General features: G+C 38.9%; 1 protein-coding gene across 5 annotated transcripts in view; it reads right to left on the minus strand.

Moving 5' to 3' along the window:
- Nucleotides 1-23461, minus strand: part of pax5 (paired box 5) — a 101439-nt gene extending 77978 nt beyond the window's left edge. For 3 of the 5 annotated variants that reach the window (XM_015345966.2, XM_015345967.2, XM_015345965.2), the window contains exons 1-2: nucleotides 23204-23461; nucleotides 4896-5061 (exon numbers count right to left, since the gene is read on the minus strand). In XM_015345966.2, coding sequence (XP_015201452.1) covers nucleotides 4896-5061; nucleotides 23204-23249 — 212 coding nt within the window. In that variant the 5' untranslated portion in view covers nucleotides 23250-23461. Of the gene's footprint in view, nucleotides 1-4895; nucleotides 5062-14951; nucleotides 16248-23203 lie in introns of those variants that run through there. The other 2 variants (XM_006629910.3, XM_006629909.3) reach the window with 1 other exon arrangement.
- Nucleotides 23462-23833: the final 372 nt, after the last annotated feature.

Genomic DNA, 23833 nt, shown 5'->3' on the forward strand with positions numbered 1-23833 from the left:
GACTTTTCAAAAGCTACTTCTGGCGGAACAGTGCATGAGTATAAACAACCAGGCAGCAAATCAGGAATTAAAGAATTAGATAGTTAAGAAGTATATTATCCAGTCCATTAACACAGAAACATTTTTAGTGAGTATGCTGAATGTGTCACTAAAATAAGCAAAACTCTCATAAGTCTCTTAAAATATTTGGTACAATGACTGGGACAATGGTAAGAGCATCCAGAGGGCTAGTTTTTTCTTAAATTGAGTACCAAAATGATATCCTGGAGCTGTCCTTTAGCTGGCAACACAGGAAGAGGACTTCAAAAATAGGACAGACAACCAGAAACCAATAAGAAATAAAGAAAATGACACATTGAACAAAGGAAATAGCTATGCTGTGATTTCTGAAATTTCTGAATAAAGTTTATACAGCATTGATACTGTACATGTCTTCCTGTACCTGGTTCTTTGAAACCTATTAGTCTGTTAATTGTGGACTAAAGTCAATACATTTCTACAATCTGACATTCAATGTTTGATTCACAGTAAAGAAGAAACAAGACAAATAATCCCTTTTGACAGATAACCACACCATGTTCTGCATTTAAATGTTTTTTGAATCTGTAACATGCAGTACTTTTCGATTCTTTCCCATGCTTTTGCCAAGATTTCATTGTACTTTTCGAAGAAACGGGCCTATTCACTGAAAAACATTCATGGGATTCCTGTGCAGAGGTGCTGCGGTAGTTTTTTTTTGGGGGGGAGGGGGGGGGGGAGATTCATTGTTTTATTCTGCCCAGCTGGAGGCAGTACCAGCAGAACTACCAGCCACAGAAAGAAAACGATTCAAGACAGGCTACAAATCGGGCTCATTTATCTGCGCATTTACGTGCTGTCCCCACTAATTTTCTCCCCATGCCATTAGTAATTTAGCATTTGTACTTTGGTATCTTTCCTCTGCCAGGTCCCCTGCCCTCCTGCTACATGGAGAGCTGGCACTCGTCCTGTCTTGGCAGAGATTTTAGTTTGGCAGGGAGGCAGTGCCCGTGGTAACTGTGCTTTCTTGACTGAATTGTTCCACAGTACAGTGCCCTCTGTGGGGGGTGCTTGTACACTGGCAGCCAGCCTAGTCAGCCCCACACCCCGCCCAGCCCCACTAGGCTGTAGGTAGGACATCCCCGACAGAGAGGCCTGGAAGAGCTCTGGCTTATGTCCAACCTCCCGCTGGTCTCCACTCTCACAGGAGAGAAGAGTTCCGGGCAGGAGCTGCTGGAACTACACCGCTGACTGAAGAGCCCAATTGCTACAAACGCACAACGAGGACACGTGTGGGAGATCTGACAGGCCCGGTATGACCAAAACCGGACCGCATGGTTTCACAAACCGGGCTGTTGCAGGAGCCCAACTGCACCCAGCTGCTGCTGCTGGTGCTGCTCCTCAAGACCCAGGCTTTAAAGAACCTGGGAGCTCAGAGACAGGTTGAATTCTCAATCTGCCTCCCTCACCCTCCAGCCCTGTCAACAGGACAGGAAAGAGGATTCCCTTCACTTTGCAGACAAGAAACTCTACAAAATGCCCACCAGATGTGTCACCAATGTTCTTTTATCATCCAACTATTACATAATTTATTATTTATTTAATATTATCATTTGGATTTACCTTCCATATCACGTTAACTGCCCATTCCTCAGTCTTAAATCTACGGCAGAGGCACTTGACAGAAAAGCTCTGGGTGGCACAGGACAAGTATTTAACCACCAGCAGGATCTGTGGCATTTCGATCTCAGTAGCGCACTTTCTACATTCAAGACCAAAAAATTTGGTCGGAGGTCAAAACAAGACGCCGACCTTTGGGAAATGAAATCTCTATATAAAGCACCTTACTTCTCATGTAGCACACTTCGTAGAAGAAAATGAAGCAGAGCTTTTTTTTTTTCCGAGAGCAAGAAGTGACATTATTTAAGCCTCATGTGCCAGACAGACTGTCTAGAATTTTGACAGTAGTTGATGGGGACAGTGCAGATCTGTACACATGGAAAGTGAACATGCAAATGATTTAGATACTACTTTCATTTGTGCTGTACCTAACAAAACCAAAGCAATGCTTTCTGTAATCCTGTGCAGGGTTCACTGAGCTGATGCTCTCCTGTAGTCATGGCTTCTGACTTTTAGTTTTTAAATAGAGAACCATAACTCTCTATTTCTAACAAGACAAGCCACAGAAAGTTGTTCAGTTTTAAGTGTGTCTTTAAGACTGCAGCCCCGTGCAGGAGCTACCAATGTCAACAGACAGAATAAACAGAGGACTTTGTGTTGTTACTCACAGAATAAATAATGTTAATGGTATGAATAAATGTTGAACTAGGCATGAATAATAAACATTCTTACAGGTACAAAATAAGCTAGTATTCAAAAAATTCTAATTTACTAATAAGGGGAGGAGTGAGTTCGCACATGTAACAGTAAACACATATTTTAAATGTGTAACTGAAAGAAGAATGCACTTAGGTATGAATATAAGGATTTAGGATTTGTACAATTATTTATTATATCAAGAATAAGGTGGAGCCAATTTTGAAATGGAGCAAAAAGCTTAGAGAAATCGTTCTGCAACGCTTCAATGGTGAAGCTGAAGAAGAAAGAATTCTCTTTCAGAGAACAATGAGAAACGGGTTTGTGATATAACGACGGGCCCGCTAACTAATCCTCCACCTTCAACCATTCAAAATTGCTGCACTTCTCAAGAAATATGGGGCGACTTTCATTCTGATGCAAATGCCTTGATGAATCTTTTCCTTTGTGTCCTTTTTTAGTGGTGTACATACGATACTCTGGGAGAGAATTGCAAAACCTTTCAGTCTACGGACAGAGGAAAAAAGAGAAGGACGTTCTTATAATTCTTATAAAACTGCACAAGAACAAATAGACATAATTATGTATTACACTTGAAGTCTTTTTAAATAGCCTAAATCGATAGATTGTACATACAGTACAAAGCGTCATGATCTCAAAAAATGATGAACTAGTTACGAGATAATATAACTTTTCTAGTCCTTTTCAAAATTACATTAGAATCCATAAACCTCCAGCATCTCGGCCGCACAATACCATTCGCAGCGCAAGTCACCTTTTGTATTACATCTACTGTATGCTCTTATTTAACATTTTGAAACGTTCGTGCCATTTAACTGAAACGTAAAACAGTCCGCAGCTGAATCGATACCATGACGTGCAGGGAAAAAAAAGACTCAACGAGTTCAATCGCGATGCCTATTTCGAAATTCAGCACAGAAGAGAAAAGTCAAGTCACTTAACAGTCCAGCGTGCCACAGAGCGCCGTGTTGTAAACAGGTAACCCCTGTCACACAGAAGCTCAACAACCGCACCGCTACACACAGCACTGCCGCCACAACTTTGCTACGGCCGAGGGCCCGGTATGGTCAAAAATCCGCCGTTCAGCTTAGATTTTGAGCCTTTATTCAGAGCTTCACTGTGTGCTCATTGCTGGGTCATTACTGAAGCATTACTGAAACCCTCCAGCCGGCCGTGTTCACTTACTGCTTTACTCTTACGGGAGCGCAGTACTGTGACTTCACAAGCAATAAGAGCACCTAAGATGTATAAGCGATCACTGAGAGCTCGAGTATGGTGAGAGCTGGAGTTCAGCCCCCTGGCGATAGGGTGAGCGAGCTGGGACCCTCATACAGAATGAGGAGTTAACCAAGGAGTAGCGGCGAGGGAGGAAATGGGGTGGAGGAGGGATACGTGAGATGACTGCGCAAAGAGAGGTATTCTTATGCTATTCATAGACAAGGAAAGGTCACTGAAAGTTAGTGTATCGGAAATTTCTTATGAACAATGTTTATAGGTTCACTTAAGTTCTCTAGGATGCTTAAGTGGCACACAGAAGAGCGTGTTGCAGCTTCTTTGCGACATAATGCACCGCCGCAAAAGTATTTTTAATATTTCAACGTATACAATCTTTTGAACTGTGTGAAGGTTTTGTATAAATTCATCTTAGGTCCAATAACCAACGAGCCAAACCATTTTTTTTTACATAGTACAACTTGAGCTAATACGAAAATGTAGAGGTTTAAACAATTTTAAAGAAAAAAAATAAAATAAAAAGCAGCTCTAAATAAGGAAAGGAGTGGGAAACAATACCAACCACGGTCACAACCGTTTCGAAACAATAGTACACACAAATCTATGAGGTAAATCACATATTTTCAATAGTACTTCTATACTGAAACAATATATTCGGCTCCCATAAAATATCAATGATTCTGAAACAAGTAAAAATATTTGCACTACATTACCCTATTTTAGATCAGCAAAGGGGTTTGTGTTTTGGGTTGAAATTTACATCTGTGTAGCTCCATACCCCTTCAACTGCCATAGTAACTCTCACACTTGAGGTGAGTTTGGAAGGGCTCTTTTCAAAATACTGCCAAGACGATACTAAAACTGGTCACCGTTTCCCTGCTGAATGTTTGGCAAGGAGACACACTGGGACTGGAATGGCTGTTTTAGTGGGGGGGGGAGTCGAGAGTGACCAGGGGCGTATCCGCACGTTGCCCTGGTAACGGGGGACGCGGACAGGTAGGCTCAAGTTAATGGGCTCCCCAGACTCCCTGCGAAACTCTCCCTCCCGCAGTGTTTTCCTCAGAGTTCAGCACTTTGTTTCTGGATTGGCCTCTTTGTGCTGGTAAAAGGCCTTAAAATGCCCAGTGGGTTTGAGTCTCCACAGAGGTTTCCTCATGCCACAGTATGAATCCGGGTCGGAACACGACTGGACACAAAGATACGAACTTCATGTTTTGGTGAAAGTAAGATCAGATGAGAAGCCCAGACAGAAGCACGCGATGGGCACGGAGCCCAGTGGGCCGCGCCTGGCCTCTGTGTCTGCTTACCTGCCCAGGATCTTGCTGACACAGCCGTGGCTGACCCTCAGCTGGCGGGAGATGTCGCAGGGCCGCACCCCCTGGTGCGCCAGCTCCACGATGCGTTGGCGCACCACGTCCGGCAGCGGGCGCCCGTTCACAAACACCCCCCCTAGCTGATTGACTCCGCCGTGTCCTGCAATGACAAGGCCAGGGAGAAACGCAGTGAGCCCCGGCAGCAGGCCTGATGTCTGGCCTCAGCGCGGTGAGCAAGAGCGCTGTCAGCTCCCGCCATGCGCCAGGCCAGGCTGAATACACTCACTGCGTCTGAGAGGCGCAATCACTGCCATTTGCCACATCAGGCTCACCAGATCAGCCCTAGTAAACGGCTTCAGATGGAACACCACAGCAAAGCACACACTCTGCCCCCCATTCACAACTCTTCCGTTGCCAATTAACGCGGCTGAGCCTTCGTTGTGCATGCTGATTTCAAGTGCAATGCTCTGCTGGAGGTGACCCTCCAGGTGGGTCTGATGCTCCCTTTTCTCCCCACTCCTTCAGGGGGAAAAGAAAAAGCAGGCCACGTCTCCGAAAACACAGGTTTTGCTCAGATTTTAGTTCGACGTACCGCTGCTCTTTAGATTGTGAGTCTTCCGTCATCATTACAGTCAGAAAGATGGGCTGAGACATTCATTTAAACGGTGCGTTCGTGCAGCCCACAGGGATGAGAGCCACCAGGGCAAAAAAAGAGTTAAGGAAAGTGCCGAATAAGTTATCTTAATATGGGAAAAAAAAGCATTTCACCAAGCTCAAATATGCTTTTTTCGTCATTTTTACAGATTTGCTCAGCACCTCGCAAATTTCCTTGGACCAATTATTCAAACCTTGTTTTTCATTGCAGACTCTTAAAGGGATAGATAAAGAAGAATCAGTCAGTATATTAATTATATATAACATATAAATGATCAGGGATGAAGAGCTGATAAAGCTCCTAAAGAGCTCATGACACGGCTGTATGTATATTACCAGAGAGCATATTTAAGAAAAGTGTTTTATTGTAATCCCATATTCTGTTAACAAGCGAACAAGATGAAATTGCCAAGCTTGTCACTGGTGAGGAAAGAGTTCAAGCTAGTGAGAAGTTGAACCTGTGAACCTGTGAAGTTAAAAAAAACAGAAGACATAAAGTGTCAATAAATGTAATGTGCCTGAAATAAATATTTGGTACTACTTTAAAACCTTTAACTTTGATAAGAAAATCTTTGAATGCGTTTCCCACACTTCCACAATCTCACTTTATCATTAAGGTAATCATAGTGAATGCCCGGCTAGAAATTCTATCATAGGATGTTTAAATTGTAATGAAACACAGCTGAGAACGGAAGAATCATAAATTTCTCATTTATTAGCCACCTCAACATAAAGTGCATCAGAGCACATATAGTGTCCCATAGTATCTACTGTAACTTGCCATAAACCTATCTCCTGTATTATTTCAGGTTTCCCATTAATACAAGCATGTGATTGACCAGCCAAAGAAGTGCTTGTCATCGTGTCTATCTGTCTACACCTACATATGTGAACTGAGAGACAGCTATATATACAAACATACTGAATAAATGTGATGCAGATGCACAGTTGAGCGCTAAAGACAAGGAAGAGACACCTATCACCCCTAGAACTGTCAAGTCTTTTACTTACAGGGAGAAGACAGTAAGAAAAACAAGTATTCATAAAGGCAAAGGGCAAAGTCAACATCCGTTCCTGTCAAATAATGGGTTCTTTATGCATAGCATACAAGCTAATACAGGTTTATCATTATAAATGATAAGATCGTCATTAACTAGAATATTTCGCGTAGATACTACTACAAATTGACCAATTTACAGTTTCCAAAAGATAAGGATCTGTTCTGTACTGTAGGTGGAGTTAGGTGTTTTTATCTATATGGCTCTGAATGCAGTTTTTTCAATATTTTGACATAATAGAAAAGCAACTAAAACCAAAGTCCTTGTTCATTATTTTATATTGCCTGTGCTGAGGCAGTTGCTTTTATAAAAGTAATGTATTTCCATGCTAACAATGCATATACAGTAGTTCACTAATCCCGTACACACAGATCACAGTTCTGTACCTCAAGACGTCCTAAGATTATTTCCACTCAACTTGTTGTTAGTTTTAAAAAGGAATCCTCTACACAAATAATTTGTATTGCAATGAATAACCTTTTAAAATATTTTCTCCAACTGCCTTTAACTGTAAATATATTATAGTTCATATACAGTACCCACATAAACATGTAAATACAGAATATAGGCTTGTGTATTGAACCAGCGAACCCAAATCCAGGATCTTTGACATCTGGAACATTTAAATTAAACACTGAGGAAATGCCGGCTGTGATTTCTTTGACATATCTTTTGGAGCCTGTCTTGAACATTCAGAATAAAATGGTCAAGACTGATCTCACAGAATCTTGTTCTCTGTTTACACAACACATAAAATCACATCTATGTTGATGACTTTCTGGTAAATATACAGGTCACAGTATTTTACAGGCTCTAAATTGTGACAGGGATAGAAAAGCTGATATTTACCCACAATGTAAACCAGTGCTGATCATAAGTTTTAGAGGCTACCAATAACCAAGGCTATCCTGGTTCTCCAGAAAACCCTAACAAAAACATCAGTGGCTCTTATTCAGATGTACTAAACTGATTCTATTAGAAATGAAAACAACTTACAGGACAAACAAATAAGAGAGCTTCCCCAAGAACAGGATATTCCCCCATGCTTATCTATCCCACATCCACTCAGTAGACGTCTACTGTTTTATAGTATTCTAAAGTGGTAGAGATGATGATTTCTGGGGAAATGTCTTGTGTTGTACAGCCCTATATACTGAGCACTAGCGAGGCAAACAACTCGGATGACTGCCCCTAGTGGCGAATCTCGTGTAGTTCCCATTCTACAACTTCTTTCCTATCTGTTATGTTCAACACGATGCCCTTAATACATAATGTTTTACAAAAAGCAGCTGGAAAATGGGTATGGGAGATAAACCTTGCATGAGGGGCATGAAAGTAACACCGATGGTAACATATTGTCGTATGAGAAAAAAAGGCCAGAAATATACAGTAAAGGCTTTTTGACCATGAGCCACCTAGTTCATAAGGAAAAAAGAGACAGAGAAGGGGGTGTGGGAAGAAAGAGGGTCATTTAAGTCTGGGAACACATTTTTCTTAAGGACAAAAATAAATACTTTTGGCAGCAAATCTAGGACTATGCTAAAGGAGATACATTCAATCGCAAGGCTATGGCCTTATGGTCTTATTTACTTCTGTGACCTTTCTTTTTGGTTTCTCTTTAGGAGAGTGCAAGCAACAACAAAAACTACTGGTTTTGGGGATTGAAAGGAGTCTGGGATTTCCTCGAAGCCGTCTCTGTTTTCTTTGCAAAACAAGATACTTCTGAAGGTAAAAAAAGAAACCATCAGCATCGATTTAAAAAAACAATAAATGAAAGCAGACACCCACTGACCTCACAGGTTATCAGCCTCCCAAATTAACCCTCCGCCTCAGACCTCAGACTTTTTTTTACACCTGCAGCCTTCCCTCAAACTTCAACACACTCTGAGCCAGCAGACCCTGTCTGCAGGCAGGCTATCTTCTCTTTGTTGGGCTGTAGTTTCACAGCAGAGGAGAAAGACACTCATCTGCGTGTGCTTAATGCCATATCTATGAACACAAATACATTTTATTATGTTCAGACAAAACAGTCCCGATTAGACATCGTAAAAATGAACTGCCAATGCTACAGCTCCAGAAAGAAACGATGAACACGGACACAGGAAAAAAAGTTAATCCAGTTATTTTGAGATATTAACATATTGATTGCTTCCTTAAAAAACAGGAGGGAAAGTGTAATCTTAGCTTTGGGGTTAATGGTTTTTAAACACAGCCTGGCAGCCCTAGGGATTTTCAGCAGAATCTCTCTGATTTTCCTATCTCCAAATATACCTTCTATCTGTGGTTCACATTTTGTATTTGCTTTGGGAAAAAAATCATTTTATCATCAGAATGCCCCCTTTTTAGCTGGCGATAGAAAGCCTAGCCTATATTATCCCATATTTACTTAATTTGTAAAAGAAATGTAAAGGTTTTTGAAGATGTGCACTTTTTTCATCTTCATCGTTTCAGTCTGGGGGAAAAAAAAGGCTTCTTTCAATGGAGCAGTAGCTCGCAAAGATAGTTTCTCCTAATGCGCCAGTCACCGTACAGAGGGGAAAAAGCATTTTGAAATAATCCAACGTCCAATTATATTACCAAGGGAAAGAAAAATAACAATGCATCTACTCGCCGATAGTCATAAAGATAGCTGATCAATCCCGCGAAGCCCATAAAACTACTCTCCTTGACATTTTTTGCCAAATGAAGTATATCTAATCAATAAGGAAAGGTTGCATTTTCTAAGCCAAAGCTTTTCCAATGATCTGAATCATCACACTTCTAGAAACACTGTTGACAGATCCTGACACAATAAGAAACTCATGTGAAGAATATGATATTGTGTTTCATCCTTGAATTCCTGTTTATGGATTAAAAGAAATCTGTATATAGAAATCCACAAACTTGAGAAAAGTGCTCTTCCCCATACTTCAGCTCTACATCATCTTCCTTTGTATAGCACATGTACCATCAAACATTTGTATCTTCAATCTCCACATTACAAGTCCATCATTTTTACACACAAATTAATACAATTCCCTAATACTGGTATTACCTCATTTGTAGGACAAATTTCACCTGCAGTAAATGTGCTGTTGCTGAATTTCTGTTGCTTTGTAAAAGACTTCAAAATGGAGAAATCGGAAATGTACAGCACTTATATACAGCAATGAAATGTAATTTTGAAACTGCACAAGTTTCAAAATTCAAGTTTGATTTTATATTGCTAATTTCAGTCATCGTTTGTTGCTGTTGATGTTTGGTTTTTCATTAAATCAATTAAAACATGGCATGGGGGTTTTGCTTTGTAGATTACAGATTTTGATTACAGATTACAGCTATCATCGCCATGAAAAAGGAATACCACTAGGTCTTACTTGACCCTGTCTCCAGAAGGCAAAAGTGTATTATGACAGTTTTGATTAGTCCTACACAAGCAGTCTTGCTGTGTATGTACACCTTCACACCTATAAAGAGAACTGAAGCTGACTTAAAATCAGGTACAGTATGTAGGTAAATCAGACCTTAACTTTAGAAATTCTGACATTTCAGCCACATAAAAATAGCTGTGCTTATTTGGCAGGATTATCAGTGCGTATTTGCTGTTAATGTACACAAATGTGCATATTTCCTCTGCACTACTTCAGTCTATTTTCAAAACCAGCGAGTGTGTGGAAAGTGAATTTGTCAGGAAAGTTGCACAGGTAGTAAGGCCTCTGTTTATTTGCCTTCTTGCTACAAGCTCTCCATTAATATGTGTTAAGCATTTGTTTGAAGCACTAGTACTCTTGATAGTTTCTACATCCATGATGGAGGACTAAATCCTCCAAACACTTCAGCTTTTGTTTTTATTTCCATGTAAAATAATTTTATTTATCACAAGCACTACATTCCCTCACCCGCTGTCACAGTGTATAATATTTGAAAACAAATATACAAATGTACATACTGCATAAGTAAGTGTAAACATGTTTTACACACACATTTCCTGTAGATACTGCAGATTTGTGAGTTGCAGTTTCAGAGATCTTTTGGTTTCTTGGTCTATTGCTTTTAATTTCAATATGGATCTGAAACAACACAGTATTTGCCGCATTTATGTGTACTAGAGAAAGGTTTTAAGAAATCCCACTGAAGAATCTTTGAGGAAATTTTGGTTTGAATTGATATATATATATATTACAGTTTCAACCCAAGGTGTGGTGTGTTGCTGGATATGTATATGAGATCCATACACTCATCGACTCCGAACAAAAAATATTAAATGTAATGTAAATGTGAAGACGTCTCATCAGACCCTTATACTAGTCCACTAACTATTGACAGTGTAGCCTCTTCTTTTAATTTTCCATACCATTGCCTTTGCTTGCGTACATAAGTCGAGGCCTTAATTACGGGTTTGTGTAGGCGGTAAAATAACTTACTATTAAATTATTTTAAAGCTGATTGTGATAAAGTGAGTCTAATGAATACCAACGGTTATTAAGCTAATAGCATTTGATAATTGCGTAATTGCTGACTCTACTTAACATCCATGCCATCGGATCGTGAACGATTAAAGCAAACAGCTCACGCAGGCGATAGCAGATAGTTTCCATAAGCTATTTACAGATACATGTACTTATACGGTACTCGCCATACAACCAACGGAATAGCGGAGCTTTTGACAAGAAGAAACCAGTTTAAGGTTTAAGGATGTCGCCGAGTAATGTGTTAAGCGTCACCCGATGCAAGTACACGGTATGCAAGTCTTGAACACGCAGATCACTATGTCGGCAGTGCTTGAGCAGGATTGTGCTCGATTGAGGACTGCGAGCTACTTTTCCAAGCGCGGTGCCTTTGAGTTATTTGGATACTCATTGGAAAATAAAGACGATACAATTTCACTCAAATCCAAATTACAAAAAGGTCTCATCTTCTGTCCATAAAGTGATCGTGTTGGCTTTACGTACGTCCTCGTGGAGGAAGTTTTACGGCTGATATTTGTTAATGTATCTAAAGACTGGCTTCCTTATCAATAAGTAGAATATAAAACATCGCTAAGTAACAAAGGCGATATTTATTACCTAATCAAAAAGGCTCCTTCTAAAGAAGGCGACGAAGGCGAAACGCTTGGTCCCCTCTTTCTACTGTTCAGAGTGGAATTAATCTGTACTTGTTTCTTTATAACTCGCCAACTTGACACAGCTCGCCTCCTCATCCTGTACAATTTTAAAGTATTCCTTGCATTGAATATATAAACGCCACAGACCACAGCCTGGTCCAATCGATTTTCTTATGAACGAAATTCATGAATACACTAGATAAAGATTACGTATGTGTCACACATCATGGACTGTGGTTATAAAATACAGTGACTACGTTTTAAACTGCAACATGTCTTTTTTTCCCAAAAAAAATCTCAATGGGAGATATGATTAAAACACAATTGCACAACTTCGGTTATTTAAAAATGTATGTTATTAAGAAATGTTAAAAGTAACATAGAGTGGGTTGTTTACTTATCCAAATTATTTTTAAAATGTGAAGTCATTATTGTTGATAATACGGCTAATACGGATAATTATTAAAATGACACAAATAATTATTAATTTTAAGTTTCAGTTGTATAATTAATAATCGTCTACAAGACAAATGTAATTTGGAATACACTTTCACCGAACGACAGTTTACAAATTGAATTATTCAACGGTTACGGGTTTTTTTTTAAGTATAAGTCAAAGGTAGTCTAACCATTTTTATTAGTTATTGCCATGTTTTATGTAGTTCTACTGCCTCAATTTTGTACTTTAGTGCTGTGTTTAGACGTGAGGAATGTACAAAACGATTCCGTGGATTTTTAAGTTAAATTTAATCAAACTCCTTTTTGTTGTAATTGCAGTATGGTTAATAAGACAGAAAAACGGGAAATTCGCACTGGAAAATCACACAAAATATGAAATGTATATAAGGTGGGCTACGCTGAGGTAAAATTAAAATGTCCTATGAAAAGACGAAGTGAGAATTTGTTCATTGACGATAAGCTGAGAATGGTTCTTGTCGGTTTGACTGCAAGTGCCCAAATCGCTGGCCCAAAACCAATAATAACAGCCATGCTTATAACAAATAACAAGACAACATTATACAAGGAAAAACATCCAAGGCTTCAGAATCTGAATGGTGTTTTTTCCTACACTAGACCAAACGCTAGAAAAGAAAACATTTAACTGTTTCCTGGTGGTGCTTTTGGTGTTTGTAACTATGTGCTTTCTGCGCCTTTAAGACAAAGCAGCGCAGTGATGATATTTCGAAACATTATGTACTGTACTAAGAACAGAACAGTAGTCCCCATCTGTTTTGGAGTGCAGGTTCCACAGTGCTTGCCAGACCACCACAATTCCCACGACTTCACAGGTAAACATTAAAGTAGAAATCGACTAAAGCGCTTGGGAAAATGACTTCTCCTTATTAAAGGGCCAGTGGGTTAAAAACCAAAGAAAGGTCAGAAATGTTGCATTTGTTTAGTCCTGACTGTTCCACTGGCTTACATTGATAACTTATAAGATCAGTCAAACGGCACTAAAAAGACAAATATATGACAAATGTAAAACTTTGTTTCACATCGACGTGATTTTCATGTGTTCATAAACGAAATGTTCTCCTTTTAGTAAATACTATAATTGACGCTGAGCATTTAAACAATATTTCCTCCATGTACAAAAATAAAATAATTCAGAGATCATATAACAATACTGCATTGAAAGCGAGAGCACCAAGAACTACAGTATGAGCATCTAATTCTGGGTTCTTATATCATAAATATATGTTATACCTTACACAACATGTTTACAACATGACACCTTTTAAACTGATTGTTTAAGCAAGATTGCAGACTAGTTGTTTTTAATCTTTAATTAACCCGAAATCTTTATTTTACTTGCTTCACTAAAATCTGAAACAGGAATAGTCTATAAATTACGAGACATAAATGATAGGTGTTATTCTGATGGATTGCACAAGCAAACAATTATTTTAAATGTCTTCGACCTTTTCTTTAAAATTGAAGTTATTCGGTATAATACAGCAAGTACGCTCTATTTCTGTAATTCACAGGGTCTGAAATTCCTCCTGTACAGCTAAAGATGCATTTGCATACATCATCATTGAATTAAATGCGTGCAATACAAAATAACCAACCCAAAACAGAACTATTAATTTCACCTCTTATTTAAGAATAAATCCTTAATTTTAATAGTAAGAGAGTAACTCGAATAATTTGTTACTAATGGTTGTTGATCTTTTCTTATCCGTGTACGTCGCTTTTATTTTTCTTGATTTGTTTTAAGCCTTTGAGTTCCTACTTTTGTTCTAAAATCTGTTTCCTTGGAGGTTCATATATTGTAACCTGTGTGTTATGACTTTAAATCGGCGCTTTGATATTTGAAAAGGCTGAACTTAAAAGGAAATGTGATTAGTTCTAGCTTTTTGAAATCTGTATGTCTAATCCAGCGTTTAACTCACCGTGAGAGGAGATGTCATTTCACATAACACCGTGTGAATGGACAAATCTTCTCAAACTCTCTCAAGCACATCAAATCTCGGGAAACACATTTTACACGCAAACAGTGTTAACTAAAAACCCTGTGCTGTAAAGAGTGTGATTTTGTGTAACTCACTGGCATTAACAGAACATGTATGTACGCTGACAGTAGTGCAATTGCAAGAGTATGTGTGCATAGTTTTTGTTTTATACATATAAAATTTTACAGTCATATATTTTCAGAAATATCCGAACATTTGCTTCAACTGACGGGCCTCTTAATAATTCTTTGGCATTTACCGTTTTTAAGATTAGGAGATTCCTAATGTGCAAATTACACCGCAAACCTTGTCTCAAATCAAGAACTCGCGTACTTACGTGAACAAAACACAATTAGATTGATTGCTGTCTTTTACTTTAATGATAAAAGTAGAAATGGCTAGGGTTAATACAATATAATTCTGCCTAACAATCGATAAAGCATGATGAATGCCAATTAGAAAAGGCTGTTACCGCACACAATTTGTTTTTAGTACATAAGATACGTTTAATATCTCATTAAGATACGTGCTCGTGCATACATATATATACAGCATAAATGTAAGATTGCGGAGCTGGTTGCGTGTCAGGAAATGTTAACCTTGCACCCTGTTTGTTACAAACGAGGTCAAGTTCATTGTTGCTTTGTTGTACTCGCTGGCTCACTGATGGTGCCCAGAGCTTCCGAGGAAGGCAAGCTCCTGTCACAAACCAGCACACTTTAAATACATTTGAACTTGGAGCTGGAGACGCGAGAAAACTATTCCGAATTCCCCTTGAAAGAAGAAGCAACCTACTTACTATGCATTGCTGCAAACGGGTCGTGCTTACAGTGTATTTCCATCGGAGAAGTCTTTTGCTTGGATAGCAACCCTTAAGATGCGATATAAACTCCTTCCCGCAACCTTCTTGTAGAGATTTTTTTACTCTCCGAGTGCCTTGTACAAAAATGAGACTGAGAAACGGGAGGAAAGAGAGGAAAGACAGGAGGCAAGAAAAAAAGGGGAACGCAGACAAGCTTCTCGTTTCCTGTGGGTCACTTAAGGTCCCAAACCAGTGAAATTATTTCAAACTTGCCTTTGGTATTCAGACTTAAGTTTAAAAAAAATAATCAGGCTACCAAGAATGCATACAACAAAAATGGTGAAATCTGAAAAACGAACAATTTAAAAGTATCATCGCAGTGACAGCGATATTCTTTGATTTAAAAGGCGCTTTTCTGTACAGAACCGACCCGATATTGTCTGTGGTCGTGTGGACTATTGTCCGAATGTGGCCGTTAGAAACGGTGGAAATTCCATAGACAAGTTTAATAATGGACCGGCCGATTGATTGATTGATTGATTGATCTATCGATTGACAACTTGTAGTGACACCTTAAATAAAAGTGCAAATCTCACAACTAGACTAGCGATCCTACTCTCCTTGTGAGCTCAGTTGTAGCCCGTCTGCCTGCTTGGCCGTGCTCAGATCCGTCGACCTGCAAATAGTGAATGGAGGAGCCGAACAATCACGATCAGTCTTTTAAAAGCAAACTGAAAACTACTCCTGTCGAGCTTTCGTTGTTAACCATCATAGGACAGCCATTTCCATGTTAATGTTTATTAAAGCCAGAATTAACAATCCGTTTAATGTGTAGAAAAGCTGAGAAATATATCCCGATATGTTCTTATTCGGTGATATGAAAAGTCTCCTTTCAGTCTTTTTTTTAAAAGTATTCAAGCTCCATTACGCATATTGTTTCCACAAAAGCATTGAATGGTTCAAGCAAGTGAATATTAGACTTAGAGAAGTCAACAAAAATAAATATCAGATGATATTTTTTAAAAATCCAAGCTGGGGCATCCCCTTATTTCGTAGATTGATTTCCAGTCCACCAAAAAAAAAAACACGGGTTAAGTTTCATCAGCTTTACAGTTTCCTAAAATGAAAATATTCCACAGAAAAGAGAGCATGCAGCTCAGTTCTTCAGGAATGCTCCACGGCAGCCTTGGGGAGACCGGAAAAATGCGAGATTTATTGTTCTTCATGTAAAAAAAAAAATAGCTGATTCCCGCGATGAAAAACAAGCGCAAGGAGTTGGTATCTGGTTGTGCCTTCGGGCTATGCCACATCCATAGTGCAGAAAGGCAGTTTCAGAACCCGTTCTCATGTGGACAGCGCCTTAGGCTCAGCCTCGAAACCAAGGATTCCGCCTCGAACAACCTGTCAATTACAGCTGGAACGCCAATCAGAAAGAGGCGCTTTCCAGCTGCAGCCAATGGGCTGCAAGCTGTACTCCGCTGAGGCGGGGTCGCAGCGGATTGGTGAGCGTCGCCCTGGTGGGCGAGGCTTAGTTGCCTGAATCGCCCATTGACAAATGGAACGTTTCAGGAGAGCACCGTGGTTGGAGTAAATTATCACATTTTTTAATTTCGATTGTCAAAGCGAAAATCTAGGATGGCAGCCTTCCGTTAATGCTTCATTCATTACGTGCATACATTAAAGTGTTCATTAAAAGCATATTATTAAATATGAAGTCAATTCATTATGAATTAAAGCAAACGAGAGGGTGTTTAAAAAGAAGTGTAACTGCCTTTTGAGTGTGACGATCTGTTATAATAGACCATTAAATGTGAAAAAAGAAATAACCGTCGATGAAAATATTATACAGGAAGAAAAGGCGATCGAAGAAGCTGGGCATATCGTTTGTTTCCTACTGATTATTGTTACGATTTAGCACTTCAAATAGTGATACCTCAACAGCAGGCAGCTGCCGCCACGATGATGATAATAATACAGGAGGGAAATTAAAAGGTGGAAGAATTAATTAACATTATCACATTATCCCCGGGAAACCACCCAACGTGTTGAAAAATATTTAAATTTAAAGCCATTTTTAAGTCTAATACAATCTAAAAGCCATTGGAATGTCTCTCATATTCTCCGTTTTAAACACACATACACAGAGGAGCTCCTGGAAAGACAAGACAACTGTTTAGTGCATTTCATGTTTAAGAAAGAGAGAATATTGGGTCTGCTGTTTGGTGTAAGCTACTTCAAAATCCAGATTTTGTATTTGGTCATTTAAGATCTTTGTCAGCGTGCTCGGGTACAAAAATGTGCAACTTAAGGGTGATGCAGACTATATCAAAATGACAGTCGCTCATTATTTTAGGATTAATTACGACTTCATGCAAAGATCAGACTATGTTGGTTTTTCTGAATGAGTCAAGTCTAAAGGCTCTACTAAAGGCCAACACGATGTTGTGCAAATGTGGAAGATGTGTTTCGCGAAGGAGCCGTAGACTGCTCTAATGATTATTGCACACAAAAAAACAAAATAGAAATCTGTCTGTGTTCTGAATTTTTTGCAGATAAGCTTTTAGCGTTTTAATATCTTGGTTATCGACGCTGGAATGCAATAGGCAAAACGATCAATTAGAAACGAAACAATAACACATGGTTTCAGGATTTAAAGTGTAACATTTAAATTTCCACTTTGAAATGTTTTAAGACATTTTTTAAAATGTGGGCTATAATTATTCATATATACTGAAGTATAATGCTGAAATGTGTGTTTTTTTCTTCACTTTTATCATAGAAGCGTACATTTCGCACTGTTCCGCACTGCCACACTCTTTAAAGAGGTTCAAAAGTGACGCTTCGATATTTTTAATTTCGCTTTAAATAAGCAATAGTCTTCTGTGAGCACATACGTACGGTCCATTTCGGGGTCTGAAATATTTCTTTGACTAGGTTTCAGAGCTCCGTCAGAAAAGCAATTGTTCGAAGCCGTCTTGTGAACATTGTCAAAGCCCTAACCGCGCAACTGAAATAGGTTTCGTTAACAGTACTGCTGCGACAACTATCAAGCCGTCCAAAAATAAAATGTACGTTTTGGATGTTACTACAGAAAGTATAAGAAAAGGCAGCTATAGGAATATCCTGATGTGAAGTGTCCTCAAATTTCAAACAAAGGATAGAAATGTTGCATGTAAACACTGCAATGATGATACTTAAAAGTTGATCAATATAGAAAGCATTCAGTTTATTCATTATATTTCCTCCTTTTATAGTTTAAACATTTTTTGTTCTTCCGGCCGACTCTTAGCTATCTTCTGTCTAGTGTTCCTCTTCCACCGATCACCAGAGGTGCTGTATAGCCCTCATGTATACATTTTCAAACAAAGACACCACTAGGGGGCGTCAACAGCAATCATCCACCCAGGGACCGAAAAACCATCATTCTTTTTATTGCGAGAGTAGTATTTATAGAGTAGGGTTCATATATTTCTGTATTTTTTATTTTAAAATGCGTGTACCCTACCTTATTTCATTGCCACTTTCGGGTTTTTTTTGTTAAAAGAACTCTTAGGTAAAGTTTCACACATCGTTTAAATATAGACGTGATTTTAAAATCGTAAAACGAATCTGCCTTTACCGCTTTCGAATTAAAGTGAAATTGAACCTCAGCTCAACTCAAGACTTCCAGAGTTTGAAAACTAATCAAAATAATTCGGGACCACTGATACACTGAAATTTGCTCTCCTTCCGTTGTTTATGTATTGTAATTATAAAGAGAAAACGGTCACAAAATCCCTTCCATCAGAAGATCACAGTTTGTTATTAGTAGTGCCGGCAACAACGCGCACTATTAACAGAAAACCAACACTGCACTTTTTTGTCTCTGAAAGGATTTAAGACTAGTAGCCATTTTTAGACATACTTGACAGGCACGTGTACAAGGGTACGAAAGTCTTCTTATTAATAGTAGTACTATTGGCATTAGCATTAGTAAAGCTGTAGTGGTATTATCGTATCAGTAGCAGCATTTTAGGAGTGATAGTACTGTGATTTACATTCCTTCACAGCACGCTTTCATGAAAAAGGCGCACAGGGCAAGAGCAAGAGAAAATATGGTTTCCATAGACATGCGAATTTGCCAATTCAATATTATTTATTTAGTTGTAAATACAGGAATCAATTCCCTTTCAGAAATTATATGGTTCCGTTCTCTCATAATCTCATATTTACAGCACACACGCGTTTGATACTTGTAAAAATGTTACATTGTTGTAGGAGGGGAATGAATGAGATACTAAAGCATTTTAAGCTTAAAACCTTCAGAATTCATTTAGATTTTCGGCGGGTATGGGATCTCTCAATTAACCAAAAACATAATGTAAGGGCTACAATCTCTGAAGCCGATTCCGGAGTTCTGGCCTTCTCTGTTTTTTTTTCAAAGCGCGAGTTATAATTTCGATACCTCAATAATTTTAGAGACGTTTAAAGAAAACCAATTCTATTCGGTTAGCCTTCGAATTGTGGTTAGGGCCCTGAAAAATTAATAACGCATGTAAACACTTCGGCAAGTTTTTATTACACGCCCACTGACTGTAAACATAATGAGAAACGCATATCTCTTTAGCTGAAATTATTTTTTTAAATACCTAAAAAAATATCTCCCCCGACTTGGAGACGAGGCTTGGAAACCAAGCCCGACGTTTGAAGATAAAAATATAAAAAGTATTTGACTTCCATTGGCTAAATGAAAAGCAAGTCTAATATACTGATGGCCCATGTAGCTCTTTTGGTGTGTGCAAAAGCACTGCAACACTTTAATAATATTACACATTGTATGTAATTCAGATTGTATTTTCATTCATATTTATATATTTCATGCCCAAAATGCATAGAGTGTAATAATATTTTTATTGTTATTTTTATTATTATTATTATTGTTGTTGTTGTTGTTGTTGTTGTGGTTGTTGCTTCTGCTGTTGTTGTACTTGACTACACAGCTTTGCTTTCACGCCTTTGCTACTTTGACCCCAGTAGAAGGAGTGGAAAATGTAATCATGCACGTCTTGGAAAATCTCTAATGACTGTAAAACACTGGCGCTGAGAGTGTGGATCCCACGTGTGTTGTACAATAGAGTGTCTGACAGTGAGATCAGAGCTCAGAGTAAACAATTCTATACATTATTTCACGGGTCACGGAAAGGAAAGGCATCGCCTTCAGTGCATTGGCCTAAATTCAATACCCTGGCAGGCACCGAGAAGCTCATGTCTATCAGAACCACGTCTGTGATGGTACAGAACCCAGAACCAGCATAAGTCTACAGACCGCCTGACGTCGGTTTGGGATTTTTCCTCCAGTTTTTTTTATTCCTGAGACCTGAGACATAAGCAACTTCGGAATGTTCAATTTGCATCCTGCAATTTGAGAGCGTACTGGCAGTGCTTCGTTTGGTTTCAGTGGGATAGACTGGTGTGATGTCAGTTTACTGGAACAGGAAAGACAGAGTTTAAGACAGAATAAACACAGAGTGATTTTGATAACATTTAGACGTAAAAAATGTATTTCAGAGGATTAGAGCTATTTTAATTTGGTCCGGGATTCCAGTTTTCACGGCGGTAGATATTTTTTCGATATGCGAACTCCGACGTTAGATCTTGATTAATTGCGTGTTTATACTGCTCTCACATTTTTCGCTAAACCCAGGAGTCAAAACCATTGTAACGGAAAGTGTGGCGTGCACGATAGGCCTGTATTCAGGTGAATATGTTAATTTCTAATATTAAAATATGTCATAAAGTAACCGTTTCATACAGCTAAGCCTAAGTGTTAACAGTTTTCAGTGTGAAACTTGAAAATTGCCGTAAAGACCTTTTCCCATACAATAGTGCATCTAACCCAGGTTTAGGAATCAGGAATGTAGATTCCTTAATAAAACAAAATGCTTAAAATATGTCGAGTGTAAATAAATACAGTAGTAAATCGTAATATATTCATGCGCATGCTTTGGCATACAAGCGCGTTGTTTTACTATATACAAACGAAAAGACGTTTTCAAAATCAGATCTATACCGCGTTCACATCCCACAACTCAATGGCGCGTAATAATGTCCTTTTAATTACAAGCCTGGGTGTTTCGAATCACCACGACCTATTCAGCTGTAAAACCTTTTAAAAATACCTGTTGATTGAACTCCGTAAGGACTAGATACCAACCTAAATCTGAAGGGGAAAAGAATTACCTATAAGAAGGGAAATAGAGATATGGAGATAGGCTACAGCTCATTTCTGAACAAAAATTGCTTGTTTTAAAGACCCTGAAAAAGGAGAGCGTTCAATGCAAATACTCAGGCCTTACATACAGAAGAACAACATCCAAATGAATATCTGCAGTCTGGCTTCACAACTATCATGCTAGTTATATCCAAATAAATAAAGAGCCAAAAAAGACATATTTTCTGGTAATCTGTAATTTAATTGATTTACAATTTAAGGCTGGGGGAAACATCCTTCAAACATCCCCCAGATACCTTTTTTCATATGATTGTAATAATGATTGAAGATCCTGTAATTAGAGAAAAAGTCCTCCTACGTTTAACCATCCAGGCTAAGGCTTAAAATATATTAAAAGGAAATCTAAAATCATTCTTTCCCCATGGAAGTACCCAAAAACGAGGAAAGGCAAATATGAAAATGATTTTTTTTTAATGAAGCCGTAACACGATTTGCATTGTATCAGTAAAAATACCTCCTCCAAAACTGACGTTTGACTATGATTTTTGTGGATTTGATGCTGTAAATTTAATTGATTGTGTAAACTAGCCAAGACTGGAATCCTGACCTTTGCAGTAAACTCTTCCAGAGCCCCAAGACCAGATGTATTAGACGGACGTCGTTTTAATAAGCACTCCCGAATCACAATGCCAAACCGTTCAATTTTAGCCTAGGATTTTTTAAATAGCTTATTTTACACTTCGTACTTCAGTCATTTCAAAAACTGTTGTACATCCTGATGTACTGTAACCATGTTTAATTCGTTGAAAAGTCACCGCACGTGACCCTCATGAAAACAAATACATAAATAAAAATGAGTGCACTCGATATCGTAGCCCTGGGTTTCAGTATATGAACAGCAGCCTCGCCATTCGCCATTTAACCGTAACAACAACAATTAGAATTAGGATAACAGCATGTATTAGGAAAACATATCCTTCGTGTTTCCTTTTTCCTTGCTACATTTCCCGTCGAGCGCCGGAAACTGTCCATCGATTGCTCAGCCCTTCACACGATTTAACTAATAACGAGCATCGATTTTTCTTGAATTAACAAGGTTGAGACGTCCAAGGTCAGTACACTTTATCACGCGAAAATTAACTGAAAATTAAGTGCCACGGCAAAATATAGACTGCATCTGTCTACAGCTTTCCTTTACCCCCAACACAACCATTCCGACGTCTGGCATCATCTCAAACTGTACCTTTGAGGCGCTGTTCGAGATTCGAGGACGATCAGTACTCAACGTAAAATAAAAGACAGCAAAACAGTACGACACAACGCAGAAAAAGACTCGATACAACCCAATAAATAGGAACGGCTCGCGATGTCTGAGTTTTCCCATGGTGTGTTCTGTATAAGATCTGAAAGAATTCGTGATCCTTGTATCAACCCTGAACATTTAAAGTCTTCGAGGGAACATAAAATTACGTGCAAAAGAAGTAAAGAGGTTTCTTGGCAAAACAAAAAGAAATCTCCGAAGGGCCCCAGACATATTCAGTAGAGCTTCTCACTGTGCCCTCAAAATACCCCCCGACCCCCCTGCCAACGACATGTTTCCAAACCAAAAACTATATCTCTGTAACTGTGCACACTGTGCAAAACTTTTATTTGTTTTAAATAGGGGCAAATACTAATTCTTTCTTGCCTACACCTCGAAGCACGCCTTTTTTAAATAAAATCTGCGTACTTCGGTCACATTTCTTAAGACAATGTATTGCTTCAAACGGCAGAATGTTTAAGAAGCATCTTAAATGTAGCCTCTACCGTAGCCTGTAGCCCAAACCACAGAGGCCAACCAATCCAACCATTGTCTGTCCAAATTCGATCATCAATGGCCTGTGTAAACAAGAGAATGTAAAGTTCACCATTTAAAAAAAAAATGTGGCATCGCCTCTTCAACTTCACGACTACTTTTTTTTGGTCGCTCACTTCTATCAGTAAATGCTTACTGGTGAGCATCTTACACACCCTGTAGACAACCTGCTCCTTTTCTTACCTGATCGTCCACTCCTGTGCGATTGCTGTTTTTTGTCGAATTCCATCCTGAAGTGCGGGGCTGGCAAACAGGAAAATATTGGCGAAAAAAAGTTTCCAGGCTTTTTTTTTTTTTGAACGGTGGCTTTGGATAGTTGCGGGGTTGGAATAATTCGACTCTTCCGCTCCCTGTCGCGCTTTTGCGGCTGTTCACTGAGCTGAAACTAAACGTTTTAGGTGGAAAAAATGCCTCCGAAGGAAGCGTGAAATGATTAAGGAACTAAAGAGCTTCTCGCAATGTGAGATCATGTCCTGTTCTCTAGAACATCACAAGGTGTCCCTAGACACAGTCAAAATCCCCAAAGTCTGACATCTGTTACCGAATCATACTTTAGTTAACTTTTTCTTTCTTTGAGGCTTATTTTCATCTCCTTTTTTTTCGACCGAGATTTGACTGGGCAAAAATGTAAGCCTGCCTAAAAGGGGACATTTGTAAGAAAACGACACAATCACGTCTGAATCAGGTCACAGCGCAGGGTCTGAAAGTTACGAGTTGATACAGAAAGATTAGTCTACTGTAAAGAAGTGGCGTCCGTGTTTGTTGGTTTTCGTTTGCAATGAGCGCAGTACAACGTACATTTTTAGACATGAG

Source organism: Lepisosteus oculatus, chromosome 1, assembly GCF_040954835.1.
Source record: "Lepisosteus oculatus isolate fLepOcu1 chromosome 1, fLepOcu1.hap2, whole genome shotgun sequence".
NCBI classification, from domain to species: domain Eukaryota; kingdom Metazoa; phylum Chordata; class Actinopteri; order Semionotiformes; family Lepisosteidae; genus Lepisosteus; species Lepisosteus oculatus.